General features: G+C 39.1%; 1 protein-coding gene across 2 annotated transcripts in view; it reads right to left on the reverse strand.

Moving 5' to 3' along the window:
• Positions 1-16453, reverse strand: part of LOC126333165 (MOXD1 homolog 1-like) — a 158633-nt gene that overhangs the window by 42272 nt on the left and 99908 nt on the right. For both annotated transcript variants that reach the window (XM_049996717.1, XM_049996718.1), the window contains exons 2-4: positions 9810-9959; positions 7293-7469; positions 6963-7049 (exon numbers count right to left, since the gene is read on the reverse strand). In XM_049996717.1, coding sequence (XP_049852674.1) covers positions 6963-7049; positions 7293-7469; positions 9810-9959 — 414 coding nt within the window. The remainder of the gene's footprint in view (positions 1-6962; positions 7050-7292; positions 7470-9809; positions 9960-16453) is intronic.

Here is a 16453-nt window from a genome sequence, read left to right on the forward strand (position 1 = left end):
ACCAAAAATGTCCACACCAGAAAATTATTAGCGCCGAGAAATCAGACCACCAAAAACTGAGCGGTGAAGGAACAATCATTGTACGAGATTGCTGTGGAAAAACGTTGCCGACTGATATAGAGGGTTTACTGAAACTGCACAAGGTGTGAGTGTATGGGGATAAAACCGGTGTTACAAGTTTAAATTGAGTGTGTTTGTGTATGTCAGTGGCCTCATAACTTCCAAACGGAAGGTCCGCCCATGAACCATGGACCTTGCCGTTGGTGGGGAGGCTTGCATGCCTCAGCGATACAGATGGCCGTACCATAGGTGCAACCACAACGGAGGGGTATCTGTTGAGAGGCCAGACAAACATGTGGTTCCTGAAGAGGGGCAGCAGCCTTTTCAGTAGTTGCAGGGGCAACAGTCTGGATGATTGACTGGTCTGGCCTTGCAACATTTACCAAAACGGCCTTGCTGTGCTGGTACTGTGAACAGCTGAAAGCAAGGGGAAACTACAGCCGTAATTTTTCCTGAGGACATGCAGCTTTACTGTATGATTAAATGATGATGGCGTCCTCTTGGGTAAAATATTCCAGAGGTAAAATAGTCCCCCATTCAGATCTCCGGGTGGGGACAACTCAGAAGGACGTCGTTATCAGGAGAAATAAAACTGGCGTTCTACGGATCGGAGCGTGGAATGTCAGATCCCTTAATTGGACAGGTAGGTTAGAAAATTTAAAAATGGAAATGGATAGGTTAAAGTTAGATATAGTGGGAATTAGTGAAGTTCGGTGGCAGGAGGAACAAGACTTTTGGTCAGGTGAATACAGGGTTATAAATACAAAATCAAATAGGGGTAATGCAGGAGTAGGTTTAATAATGAATAAAAAAATAGGAGTGCGGGTAAGCTACAACAAACAGCATAGTGAAGGCATTATTGTGGCCAAGATACACAAAGCCCATGACTACTACAGTAGTACAAGTTTATATGCCAACTAGCTCTGCAGATGACAAAGAAATTGAAGAAATGTATGATGAGATAAAAGAAATTATTCAGGTAGTGAAGGGTGACGAAAATTTAATAGTCATGGGTGACTGGAATTCGTCAGTAGGAAAAGGGAGAGAAGGAAACATAGGAGGTGATTATGGATTGGGGCTAAGAAATGAAAAAGGAAGCCATCTGGTAGAATTTTGCACAGAGCATAACTTAATCATAGCTAACACTTGGTTCAAGAATCATAAAAGAAGGTTGTATACATGGAAGAATCCTGGAGATACTAAAAGGTATCAGATAGATTATATAATGGTAAGACAGATATTTAGGAACCAGGTTTTAAATTGTAAGACATTTCCAGGGGCAGATGTGGACTCTGACCACAATCTCTTGGTTATGACCTGTAGATTAAAACTGAAGAAACTGCAAAAAGATGGGAATTTAAGGACATGGGATCTGGATAAGCTGAAAGAACCAGAGGTTATACAGAGTTTCAAGGAGAACATAAGGGAACAATTGACAGGAATGGGGGAAAGAAACACAATAGAAGAAGAATGGGTAGCTCTGAGGGATGAAATAGTGAAGGCAGCAAAGGATAAAGTAGGTAAAAAGACGAGGGCTGCTAGAAATCCTTGGGTAACAGAAGAAATATTGAATTTAATTGATGAAAGGAGAAAATATAAAAATGCAGTAAATGAAGCATGTAAAAAGGAATACAAACGTCTCAAAAATGATATCGACAGGAAGTGCAAAATGGCTAAGCAGGGATGGCTAGAGGACAAATGTAAGGATGTAGAGGCTTATCTCACTAGGGGTAAGATAGATACTGCCTACAGGAAAATTAAAGAGACCTTTGGAGAAAAGAGAACCACTTGTATGAATATCAAGAGCCCAAATGGAAACCCAGTTCTAAGCAAAGAAGGGAAAGTAGAAAGGTGGAAGGAGTATATAGAGAGTCTATACAAGGGCGATGTACTTGAGGACAATATTATGGAAATGGAAGACGATGTAGATGAAGATGAAATGGGAGATACGATACTGCGTGAAGAGTTGGACAGAGCACTGAAAGACCTGAGTCGAAACAAGGCCCCCAGAGTAGACAACATTCCTTTAGAACTACTGATGGCCTTGGGAGAGCCAGTCCTGACAAAACCGTACCATCTGGTGAGCAAGATGTATGAAACAGGCGAAATACCCTCAGACTTCAAGAAGAATATAATAATTCCAATCCCAAAGAAAGCAGGTGCTGACAGATGTGAAAATTACCGAACTATCAGTTTAATAAGTCACAGCTGCAAAATATTAACGTGAATTCTTTACAGACGAAAGGAAAAACTGGTAGACGCGGACCTTGGGGAGGATCAGTTTGGATTCCATAGAAATGTTGGAACACGTGAGGCAATACTGACTTATTTTAGAAGAAAGATTAAGAAAAGGCAAACCTACATTTCTAGCATTTGTAGACTTGGAGAAAGCTTTTGACAATGTTGACTGGAATACTCTCTTTCAAATTCTGAAGGTGGCAGGGGTAAAGTACAGGGAGCGAAAGGCTATTTACAATTTGTACAGAAACCAGATGGCAGTCATATGAGTCGAGGGGTATGAAAGGGAAGCAGTGGTTGGGAAAGGAGTGAGACAGGGTTGTAGCCTCTCCCCGATGTTATTCAATCTGTATATTGAGCAAGCAGTAAAGGAAACAAAAGAAAAATTCGGGGTAGGTATTAAAATTCATGAAGAAGAAGTAAAAACTTTGAGGTTCGCCGATGACATTGTAATTCTGTCAGAGACGGCAAAGGACTTGGAAGAGCAGTTGAACGGAATGGATAGTGTCTTGAAAGGAGGATATAAGATGAACATCAACAAAAGCAAAATGAGGATAATGGAATGTAGTCAAATTAAACCGGGTGATGCTGAGGGAATTAGATTAGGAAATGAGACACTTAAAGTAGTAAAGGAGTTCTGCTATTTGGGGAGCAAAATAATTGATGATGGTCGAAGTAGAGACGATATAAAATGTAGACTGGCAATGGCAAGGAAAGTGTTTCTGAAGAAGAGAAATTTGTTAACATCGAGTATAGATTTAAGTGTCAGGAAGTCATTTCTGAAAGTATTTGTATGGAGTGTAGCCATGTATGGTAGTGAAACATGGACGATAAATAGTTTGGACAAGAAGAGAATAGAAGCTTTCGAAATGTGGTGCTACAGAAGAATGCTGGAGATTAGATGGGTAGATCATATAACTAATGAGGAAGTATTGAATAGGATTGGGGAGAAGAGAAGTTTGTGGCACAACTTGACCAGAAGAAAGGATCGGTTGGTAGGACATGTTCTGAGGCATCAAGGGACACCAATTTAGTATTGGAGGGCAGCGTGGAGAGTAAAAATCGTAGAGGGAGACCAAGAGATGAATACACTAAGCAGATTCAGAAGGATGTAGGTTGCAGTAGGTACTGGGAGATGAAGATGCTTGCACAGGATAGAGTAGCATGGAGAGCTGCATCAAACCAGTCTCAGGACTGATGACAACAACAACAACAACAAGACGCACTATTTTCTTCGAAAAATTGCATCCAAAATTCAGGTGAGTCTTGTAGTCAAAACTGATATAAAAATGTCCAGTGCTTGATTTAAAATTCCTGCTAGTGTTAAAAATAGCTATATATTCAATGCCATGTGAAACCTATCCATATCTGTCAACAATGAATTCAACTGGCAGCATCAGTGCACTGATGTGATGCACATGAGTTGCTAACACTGCCTCCCTCCCACTCCGCCATCACAAATCCGGAACACTGTCTAGCCTATCATGTGCCACTTTAGTCTACGGTAGCAGTGAACTTGAACTGAAAGTGATTTGGGTTATTGGTAACATTACAATATTTCTGTTAGCAGGTAGTTTCGTAGAGGAAAAAATAAAAGATATTCATATGGTGTGAGCTGTAAATTGAAAGTAACAGATTATGCAGCAGAACATGGAAACAGAGCAGATGAATGGCATTTTGGCCCTCCACCAACTGAAAAAAACCATTTGTGATTGGTGGGACAGCAAAGAAGAACTGAAAAAAAATGAAGACCAAATGTACAAATAAAGGACTGAAGGCAAAGTGGCCAAAACTAGAAGATGATGATTTTCAGGGATTTTAAGGGTCACTTTGCTTTTATAAGCTAAGAGTTTTTTAGCCCGGCTTTGTAATCGAATAATAAAAATGGTAAAAATGTTAATGTTAATGTTTAGAAATTAAGGTGAACCTTATAGTCTGTAGCATCGTAGTGCGTAAAATACAGACTGGCACTGAGATGGACTTCATGTCCGAGCTGGCCCCACACATGTTCTATCAAGGACAGATGTGGGGCATTTGCTGGTCACAAGACTACTTAAGCTTCATGCAAGTAGTTCATACAGGCTTGTGCCTTGAGCAGACAAGGACTGTACTGTTGGAAAGTGGCACAACGATATGGTTGCACAAGCGGTAACACATTAAGATGCAGCATGTCCGTGACACTGTCGGGAGTTCCCTCAATTACTACGAGCCATGTAGCCGATGGGTCCCATACCATGGAACCAAGACTAACACTGCTTGCTGGACATCTCTAAATCACCACCATACTCGCTGACGAAGGTCATCTGGTGTAGTGTAAACTGCAGTTCGTCGTTGAACACAATGTGACATCATCAGTAGTCTATTTTCCCAGTCATAGCACCAATCCAGACCCAGATATTTGTATTGTTATGTTAACACAGCCTACTCATAGGACAGTAATTATATAGTCTGACTGCTCCTAGTTTCTGATCAGTGTGGTGGGATGACACAGAATGCTGCAGGGAACACTGTTCTTAGATGGCAGGTTCATAAGCAAAGGGGATACAATGTACTTGGTGCATAATGGGTGATCTTCCCTTGTGGTGGTCCGATATCGTCAATCGTAACCTTGATTATGAGTACACCTGCCATCACTTTCCCATGCAGTCTAACATCGATCAACTCTCACCTCTGAATACCCTACAAATCTGGATATTTCATGATTCAACAAGCCACAAAATGGAGACTGCTTTCAAACTCTGCCATTGATGATAATGCTGTCTCAAATGAGTATGCAGCATATTCATGTCATTTACTGTAGCCATTCAACATCTGATGCTGTTTATGCCACTTATGTACCCTTACATGCCTGGTAACAACACCAATAATGAACAACACTAATGCTCTGTGGTGGTCACTATCTGTCACAGGTAATTGTAACTCTAATAATTTACATATCTGTCAATGAGGTGTATGTGTATGAAGTTACACTGACATCCGACCATGTCTTCTACATGCTTAATTTTTTTGTCAGGCAGTGTAACCAACATTGGCTGAAGTACAGAGGGAGATTGGCAATAGAAAGAAAAGCAATGCTGAAAGAGAGAGTATTTTAATATCTAATTTAAATTTAAGTCTTAAGAAATATTTTCGGAAAACATTTGTCTGTAATATAGAGTTATGTACAGTGAAACACGCATAATAAAGAGTATGAATTGGATTGGTAAGAAAAGAAGTTCACTGCACAATTTAAATAAAAAAAGGACTGGTTGACAGGCCACATTCTAGGGTATCAAGACCAGATGATCTGATAACGGAGGTCTGTTTTGGGAGGTAAAAATAACAGAGGTAGCCTAAGGCTTGACTAAAGCAAAGCAGGTTCAAGTGCCACTAGAGATATACACAGGATATATTAGTGTTGAAAGCTGCTTTAAGCCAGTCCTTGCACTGAAGATAACAGCAGAAACAACAGTAAAATCAAAATTTTTGAGATCTGGTGATAAGGCTTTTGAATATGCTAATTCTGAAATATTTATGATATTACTAATAATTCAGTCATGTATAACACAGCTTTCAATTTTAAGTGTTATTGCTCATTAACACAAATGGTTTTATTTGTGTACGATTATTGCATATATTTCTCTGTTTATTCTGACCATTTAAACGCATGCATATCTAAGTTTTTTGATACTGAATTTCCAAATATCTATTTCCACTAAAAAAGTGTGGCATCCATTTCTGTGGTGATACACAGCTTTCTTCATATATACGATTTTTTTAATAAGTTACTGGGAGATGAAGGAGATATCTTTGTAAGTGACTGGCTGCTGTAGAATCAAATCTTATACAAGTCAACATTTCTTTTATTTCGTCTTTCTACATACCAGTATTACACTGGATCCAAGTATCTGAGATAGGGCAAATTAATTTTATTGCCTAATAAATAAACTAAAGTTGAATATGATGTCCCATGATTTTGGAAGAAATGTCAGATTCAGAAGTACTGGGATGGACATTCAAAAAAGAATTAAAACTTATTTTGGAAGTTTATGTAACTGATGGCCACACAAAAATTGTCTGCATGAGGTATCAATGTGATTATTTTGCATGGTGTCATAAACGTGTTTTCATCAACATTTCCTATAACAATAATTTGCAGATTTTGGTTTTCCCACATAGATGAAACAATGATAGTAGAGTACCCAGCTATGGGAATTAGCTATGACTTATTGGCTACAAACTGAAAGAAATCCATTGGAGGAAAAAAAAAAACCTTATTTCATGAAATTTTTACCACTACAATGTGTCAAAACTCCACAAGTATTTTGATCTGACAATATTGGAACATATGTACACCTCCCACTTACAACCATAAAGGATCGTGCAATATCTTTTGTGTGAAGTTCTGTCCATGACAATGGCAATAATAATAATAATAATAATAATAATATAGCCCTGTAAACGAATTTCATCTATTCTGACTAAAAGATGTAACTCTTATATAACACATATTATCTCACAATATTCTTGTAACTATGGATGGCAGGTAGATAGAAATACACCAGAAAGTTGTAAATATTGTGGCAAAATCAGCAGCTGGGGTCTGAAGAATATAGACAGTTATTTGCTTAGTACAATGGGAAGAAAAAGCACACACAGAAAACAGCTGACAGGTGCATACTCACTCCAATAATATGGTGCTTAGTTCTGACTGGTGGAGCTTTAAATATCTTGCACTGGTATATAGTATCCATGTTGTCTGGTATAATGAACTGAAAAACAGTTTCATATTATCACTACCATTAGGCATTAAATACAAACATATTAATGGAGCCAATAATGTTTTAAAAATAATTATGAAGACATGCAGACTAATTTTTTACTCTATGTTAATAAATGCAACTTTTTGTAATGTTAGCGAAAAAATGCTTTCAAAATTATTTAAGTACCAGAAAGGAAAGCAACAAAAATTTTCTTCAAATTATGGAAAAATGTTGCTCCTAAAAATTTCTTACATCTTTGAGAGTGACATCCCACTGCTGTGCATTAGGTCGTGGCAGCTCTGGTGGTACAATGAGATGCAAGCTACGAGTACCTCTGTTGGCTTTGTGACCTTGCAATCTGATTAACTTTCCTTCCACCATTTGGGGAGCCTCTTCATGCAGTGACCATATTACTCTTACTGTGTCACTCTACAATAAAAGATACATTTGTCAATGTCAATAAAGTAATTTACACTGTAATAATAGTAAGTACAAATTAATGTAAGAAGGATATAAGGAACTTCACAGTATCAAACAAACAACATTATGTTGTAGAAATCATACAGAACTTTAAATAGCCTCTTCAGTGTTTGTCTAGCAAAAATAACTTGTGACTCAGTAAAGATGTGTAGTTTGAATTATTATTTGTATGAAAGAGGACACGACAGTCACATCCAGTATCTGTCGAATATAACAAAATAAAAATTATATATTGCAGTCCTCTTTGACCCTGATGTCTAAGGTTACGAATAATAATGCCACTGATTAATACTCTGCATGTTGTTTATCAGTCCTGTACAACACCTTCACAACACACATCCACTGTACAAATAACTTATTTCAACTAAATCATGCTGGAAATTTATGTCACTAGAATATCAGTAAAATTATGAAAATACAATAAAATTTCCTGTTTACACTGGCTCACATATAAGAAAAAAATGCTACGCCATGACACCCTTTGCGTTTACGAAACATAAGCTTCATGATGTCTGTGACTATGGGGAAAAAAAACAGTAGTTTTCAGGCCAACACAGCCACACTGTCAGAACAATGAGTGAATAGATGTTTAACTGTCCTCTTAGTTCTGTCCAGTCTAGTTAATATTGACACTGTGAGGATCACACATGTCCTCTACTGTCAATATTCAAACATCACAGTCACATACTCTCAAATTGTAGGCCTTTAAAGCTAGTTAATACATCTGTCTTTTAAATAGTGGTAAATTAACTTGTTGTCTCCCCTCTCTTATTAGAAAATAAAATCTGACACATGGTAAATAAATAGTACGACCTGACTTCTCCATTGAGTTCCTGTTTAAAGAACATACTGGAAAATTGAGGATATCTCCAGTTTCCTCCCATGTAAGTCGAAATCAGGAAGTTTCTGTTATCTAATGATCTTAGCTTATATTAGGGGCAAACAATTACCCATCTTCACATCCATATAAAATCCAAAGTGTTAAACTTTAGAACACTCTCTCAAGAAATTTACAAAATGAAATTCAGAATCTGTTTTTCCTCTCTGTGGCAGAATAATAAGTAAAGAAGTAAAACTATGTTCATCTTCAGTCTTTAATAGATTTTAAATATGAAATTAAGTATTTTTAGCTTTTAATGATTTTCCGGATATATTTTGCTTTTGAGTCCCTTGACTCCCTTTCCATACAGTCCTCCCAGCTCAGTTAAATTGTTGTCTTGCTTTTAACCCATAGTATCTTTGGGCTCTCTCTGTAACTTTATAATGTTTCTTCTTCTTCTGTAGTGGTCAATCCAAGGATTGGTTTGCAACAGCTACAATGGCAGCTTGTCTCCATTCTGTGCGTCTTTCAGCTTTTCTCTTCATTTCTTTATAGGTATTACATCCCACATCTTTCACGATTTGATCCATGTACCTGAGCCGTGGTCTTTCTCTTGGTCTTTTTCCCTCGACATATCCCTCTATGATTGTGTTCAGGAGCCCTTTATGTCTTAATATATGGCCTGTAAATTGCACTCTTCTTTTAACAATGAAACTCCAGAAGCGACTCTTCTCACCTGCTCTTTCCAGAACCACTTCGTTTGTGACTTTGTCTATACATTTTATTTTGAGCATGCATCTATAGCACCACATTTCAAAAGAATTTAGCTTCTGGTCTTCCTCTTTCCCGAGAGTCCATACATACCGTGCCACACTCCACACATATGATTTCAAAAATCTTTTCCTGATTTCAAGGCTGATGCTCTTAGATGTTAATATGTTTTTCTTCTTGTTAAAAGCAGCCTTTGCTTGAGCGATTCTACCTCTCACTTCTGCCTTGCTCCTTCCATCCCTGGTAATATTACTGCCCAGATAAGTAAATTTATCAACTTGTTTCTTATTCAACCAGAAATCATTTCTACTTTACATTATCAAGCACATATCCATATTCTCACATTCTGGATTTACAGTGAAGCAGTAAGGGTCCCTCACTACACTTAGCAATATGTATACCAGTACCACATAGATAAACTGCTCATTTAAAATAAAATACAAATATAATTTAAAGCTAAATCTGGAATCTAGGTCTTTCCTCTAACATAGAGGATCTAAAAACAAACCTGTGTATCTTCAGATATGAAGGTGATGAGTAGTCCTATCCCCAGACAAGTATAATAATTTGATAAAGGCAACCTGTCACTATTATCTAATTTTCTACATTACACTTAGGAATGTATTGAAAACTTTGTATGAAGATTCATAACGGCCAATGCCTATGCCCTATGAAAACCATTAAGAAAAAATACATACCCCCAGGATCATATCATCCTTATCACAAGTGTCAAGTCTGCGGCGATAGCGGACTGTGGAGTGCGTGTCATTTCTGCTGCCACCCACCAAATAGTAGTCCTGTGAAGAGTCCAGATCTGGTGCAGTGTTGCGAGATGTCCCATGTAGATCCTAGAAGAGAAAACAAGTACACAAATAAATAACAACACTTAATCTACAATTATATGGCTTTAAAGGGACTTCCAGTGAAGTTACGCAAGTTGTCCCTCCATGAGATAACTGTGCAACTAGAATGGTACATTTTATGAAGAGATTACATGGACTGTGTTTCTCATAGATATTGTTCTGCTGTGGTGTGGATAGCAGGTGCATTGCAGTTTGTAAGTGAAATGGTGCAACAACTGGAAACATACTCCAATGTTGAAGTAAGCAGAACAATATAATTCTTAGGGGCAAAACTAAACTGCGCAAAGATTCACAGAGAAATTTTGGCAGCATTTGGGCCAAATGCTACATCATCCCCCAAATGCTACAACATGTCCAGTCATAGTCAAATGGTCCACCAATTTGATCAAGGCCATATAGACGTTGGTGATGCTGATTGGGAAGACAGGCTATCAACACCGACCATGTTCAGGCCATTGAAGAACTGATTCACAGCAACTGTAAATATTACAACAGTGAGGACATTCAAACAGTGGTTGTTGAATGGCTTTGTGACCTAGGACCAGATTTCTATAGTTGAGGTACTGAATGATTGGTAGAACATTCTGACCATTGTTTGCAAAGACTTGGTGATTATATAGTGTCATGTACGTGAGTGACTTTGAACTGTAGTGAAGCATTCAATGAAAGTTACTTGGGCTGCCTTAATAATGTGTAACTTGCTTTTTGAAGTCTCCACATAGAAATATACAGAAATACATGTTACAATATGCCTCTTTCGGCCACATTTATAATAAGAATAAAGATGTACTCTATCAGCACAGAGCAGTATCATGTAATTAGATTGACTTCACTCTAAAGCAAAGAGAATAGAGAATAATGGTTCTTTCTTCAGTTACTAGAGACAGAAACCAAACTCTGCAGAAGAGTTTTTTAACACACACTGCACAGAGGCCCTTGACTCAAGAGGTAGCTGGTTCGAATCCTAGTGGTGGAAAATTTTCACTACCATTAGTTGTCCAGTACGGGGAAGATGAGATGGTGACGAAAGTTCCTGATCGCCAGATTTTTTGCCAATGTCCTGCACTAAATTCCAGACTTCTTTACAGCATGTCATGAAGCAAAGTCATGTGACACTGTTGACAGGGGTCCATCTGATGGATAAGGATGTTAAGATCAGCAGAAACCCCTTTATCCATCACTGTCATCGTCATTATAATGATAAAATCCAAACATGACAACACCATTACAATACCTATACATAGAACACAACTCACACACGCTGCAAGGAAAGGGGCCATTCTATATAGGGGAAGAAACCCCTTTTCGATTTGGTGAGTGAATCGATCTCTCTTGGTCTCTCAGCCAACAATGCCACAAGATTCCTTAGAGGTAAAACTTAAGTTTTCACTCAATCTGTTTGCCACCAACATCAAATATATTTTCTTACAAGTGTTAAGAGCACTGTCACATGCAGCAGGTCTCTTCTTGTAGTTAAACACTAAGCGACTTACTGGTCTTGCATTCAAGGGAAACATGATCCAATTCACCTTTTGTACCAGGACATGTTGGTGTATGGGGAAATGACGCAGCCAAAGAGTGTACAGAACACTTTCTGATTTTGTGTGTAGTTCCTCTGTATACTATCATCTCATTGTCGAAGACAAGTGGTAGGTTAGTATGAAGTATAAATTGCAGTCAGTGAGAGAACACCATCTAAGCCACACTGATGGAAGTAAGTAACACTCACTAGGTTATGTAATTGACATTGTGCACTGACACATGGTTTCCTACTAGAGATGTATGATCAACCAATGTGTGTAACTTGTTGAATAACACTTTCAGTACACCTAAATGTGTGTCTTATACTGGCACAAGAGCTACTGTCATCTTGGCTGAGATCTTCCCCCCATCCTAGCTGACAACAGCAACCAGCAACAACGTAACACAAATTTAAAATTTTGTTAACTGTCCAGCCTAAAGCTTAACGTGTCAGCAGAGAATGGCAATGAGCTCAGAGTGGATAGTTTGACGCCAGTTTTTTTTTTTTTTTTTTTTTTTTTTTTTAGGTAGTCAGATATCTATGTAACAAAAAGCGTGTCATAAAGAAATTTTGGTGGAGTTCAATACATATGAATCACACATTTGTGTCAACATAGCTAGGCATTATATCAGGAAACAGGACATCCAAAACAGTAGATCAGTTTCATTATTTGTGCAGCAAAACTGAAGATGTCTGAAGTAGGTTATAAAATGCAGACTGATTATATCCTGAAAATCTTTTTTGAAAGAAAAAAAACCGGTAACATCTAAGTTTAAATGTTAGGAAGTCTTTTCTGAAGTTATTTACCACAAGTGTAACCTTGTACAGAAGTGAAACATGGACAATAAACAGTTTGGACAAGAAACTGATAGAAGCTTTTGAAATGTAATGATATTGAAGGATGCTGAAGATTAAATGGTAATCTTGTGTAACTATTGAGGAGGTACTGAATCAAACTGGGGAAAAAATTGTGGCACAACTTCACTAAAAGAAGGAATTGATTGATAGGACACATTCTTGAGGGCTATAGAAGTAAACAAACATATGAACATGTTTTTGTTGCTGCTTTGGTAAATGTAAAGTGTCTGTTTCGCCATAATGTATAATCTTCAGAAAGCAACGGGTGCCACAAAGCCCCCCGCCTCCTTCCCCTCTCGGAAAAAAGAAATATAGTGCATTCAGGTGTTATTCTTACAAGGAAATGATAGAAAAGTCAGGTTCTTAACGTGGTCGGGCCTGAAAATTTCTTATGGCTACTTGAGAGTCGCCATTCATTTCCCAAAATATTATAAATACACCTTACCCCCCGGTACTCCCCCTCCCCGTGCAAAACTATCGTATGGATGTCCTTGTTGGCAAGGATCTATTTACGCGAATGCGTCATTAAAATAGCAACCCTCCTTGTTGGTGGGGGTATGCAAGGCGAGGCGAGGCGACACACACACACACACACACACACACACACACACACACACAGAGAGAGAGAGAGAGAGAGAGAGAGAGAGAGAAGTTCCCATCCGTCCATTCAGTGATTTTACCGAAGAAAAGAAGGTAGGAAAGGGAACCGGTAGACGGGATAGTTTGGGGCTCGTCTTTTCTGCAGGCAGCGGAGGCATCGTCGCTATCATCCACCCCTAGGTAACTGACAAAAGGGCGCCGGGGTGCAAACAGCTCGGGTCCCACGACCGTGTTCTCCGGGGAAGCATGCGTGAGCCGCGGGACAATGGACGCTGTCCGGCGGGACCACTTGGCTCCGCGCCATTCTCACGATCGCCGCACCCTGCCTACCAATACAGCCGCGATGATCTGCACGCCCGAGGTGGCTGCTGCCTCCGCAATGTCTTTGGACTCGTACTCGTGAACTCCACTTGCCTCTTACCGTACTGGTTGCCGCAGAGTACTGAGACAGCTTGCGCCAAAGCACAGCAATGCACTGGACCCGAAGGAATCGGTTTAAACATTGGTCCTGCAAAGGCGTGTGACACCTAGCACGTAGACTCCCGCAAATCGCTTGCAGTAGCTAGTACGTGCGGAACTGACGAGTTGCTGGAAGTTTTTCTGAAACTTGCGAACGTCTTTTGTGTTGAATATTGGTACGAATATAACAGTGTCTATAAAGGAGAATGGCGCATGACAGACGGGACGAAACAAATGTACCGTTGGAATCGGCCACAACACCCAAGAAAGTGCGAAATGAATTTACCGATTACTTTGCACCAGTTTTTTTATTGTAAGTAGAAATATAAATGCATTATATTTATAGCAAAAGTAATAATGTTTGCAAAAATTAAAGTCACCAAAATGTCCAAAAAAAGGCTCTAAGCACTATGGGACTTAACTCTAAGGTCATCAGTCCCCTAGACTTAGGTTTAATTAGTTCTAACTAACCTACGGACATCACCCACATCCATGCCCGAGGCAGGATTCGAACCTGCGACCGTAGCAGTAGCGCGGTTCCGGACGGAAGCGCCTAGAACCGCTCTGTCACAGCGGCCGGCTCAAAATGTCATCTGTCGTTGATTTGGCTTGGCTCACTTTTACAACATGTTTTTGAATGTTTGACTGCAAAACATGAAACTGATGTACGAAACTAGCACACGAAATTGTCATAACGTTTTTCATCGGCGCGAAGTTCTCTGATTTTACTTTATTCACCGTGGCACTGTAAACTTCCACAACCTCACGACGCACGTGTATATTTACTCTGCTCTTAAGAATGAACCTAATGTAAACAAACACAAACGGGATGGTTGGCCACAAGCATACTGTGGTGTTGTTACGCTCTTGGAAGTAGGTCCTACTTAAAGAAACTTTAAGATAATGTAATATATTAACAGCCGTCAACGTTTTACTTAATCACACTTTAGCTGCGTAGTTTTTATTTCTAAAATCGTGTGTAGTCAGATTTCTGTACTATAGTGCTCTGATTGTCGTGCCGTTAATACGCACTATGAAAATGGGTGAGGATGCTTCCTGCTTTGTAGTGGAACATGTGGGTGAAACACCGATAAGAAGTGCCGACACAGTGGTTGATCTTAACGTTTTTCATAAGTTTGCAGGAAAAAAATCGGCTTTGGAGTTTTCCGAGGTACTCTGTTTAATACAGCGGAGATACAAATGCATCCTCGATACACAGCGGAATCAGTTGCGTTGTGGATTGATATTCTGGTCCAGTCCATGGATTACTCGTTTAAAGTCCCGCCTTGGTCAATTTTTTGTTTTCCGTTCACTTTAAAACACCCAGATCCCGTAATTTTAAAACTCATCATTATTTTTTATGAATAATGGACGTCTCCTTGTTTTTAATTACAGACTTCAAGCGAATTCCTGTTTTCATTTCAAATATAAATTCTTAATTATTGATATTTTATGAAAGATTGTTAATAAAGGGTGCTTAAATTAAAAAAAAATTGCAATTTAATTTTCGGAGCAAAAATGAAAAACCAAATACTCTTTATTTGGACTACGTCCATTGTTAAACCACAGATGCAGTCTCACACGAACCAGAGATATAAGTTTCGTAGAAATATGAAAAACAATCTTTTTACAGCATCGAGCACACCATACAAATGCTGCATCATATTGTACCATTACAATATGAACTGAACAGAACTATGAACTCAACAGAACTGATCTGGGGCTACGTTAAGGGATTTGTCGCGAGAGAAAAAACAAGTCTGTTAAGCTGCCAGACGTACTGGAATTAACGTCCGTTGCTTTTTCACATGTCACTGCTAGCGGTATATAGAACGGCACGTCATAAAAGAGGAGAAAATGCGGCGCATGGTGGGCTTCGTGGATTCTGTTGTTGATAGACTCCATATCAACGTAGCAGATGATAGTTCCAGAACCGAAATGTATTTCTCGGATTTGGATAAGGAAGGAGCTAAGAGATTACCATCAGTGGCTTCACAATACGGTGAAATCGATGCAGTATGATTTTGCATCACACACAACTCGCTCAGAAAAATTACCCTGTGTTTAAGTTTGGAATTTTCAAAAATAAATAAATAAATAAAAATAAAAAAACGACTTAAACCTAAAAACCTAAAGACATCACACACATCCATGTCCGAGGCAGGATTCGAACCTGCGACCGTATCGGTCGCGCGGTTTTAGACTGTAGCGCCTAGAACCGCTCGGCCATCCCGGTCGGCTTGAATTTTCATCATTCTTATTTGTAATTAGAATGCTATGATAGGTGAGAACAAGAGAATTTTATGTTTTCGTCTGGTCACTTGTGAGATAGTTTTGCCGGACATTATTTCATTCTATTTACAAATTAAATGACATTCGAAGCTATATTGTTTCTATGCTCGTCTCTTTTTCCGTCTGAAATGCAACTGCTCATATCACTGCATGTTAGTTGAACCAGCTGGCTGGCTAAGCTGTCCAAGTTTAATGCGCCGGTAAAGTAGTTGTCCCGCAATATTGCATAGACATGGTGTAATGTTTCATCTTGTTTATTCTTATGATGAACACAGTTTGTTTTGTGGACAAATGCTTGCAGCAAGTTGCTGAAATTAACTTGCCGAAGCGACTTGCATAAGGAAACACGCGCAAGTGTTTTTTTTTCCCCTAACGTAAACAACTCAGCAAGCGTTTTAAAAAGACGACACAGCCGATTTCCTTGCCTGCGCTTCCCCAGTCCGAGTTTGTGTTCCTTCACTAATGACCTGGTCGTCGACGGGACGTTGTAGCAATCTATCTCTGCCTCGTGATGGCTGGGTGTTGTGTGATGTCCTTAGGTTAGTTAGGTTTCAGTAGTTCTAAGTTCTAGGGGATTGATGACCACAGATGTTAAGTCCCATAGTGCTCAGAGCCATTTGAACCATTTTTTGTAGCAATCTAACTGCACGTAGGAAGATACCAAAGTACACCGCTAACAGTGGGGGCACCACCTGAAAAGTTGCTTAGTCCTGTTGTCGGGCAGGTGGCGCTGCAGCAGCGGCCGGAA

Source organism: Schistocerca gregaria, chromosome 2 (genome assembly GCF_023897955.1).
Source record: "Schistocerca gregaria isolate iqSchGreg1 chromosome 2, iqSchGreg1.2, whole genome shotgun sequence".
NCBI lineage: Eukaryota > Metazoa > Arthropoda > Insecta > Orthoptera > Acrididae > Schistocerca > Schistocerca gregaria.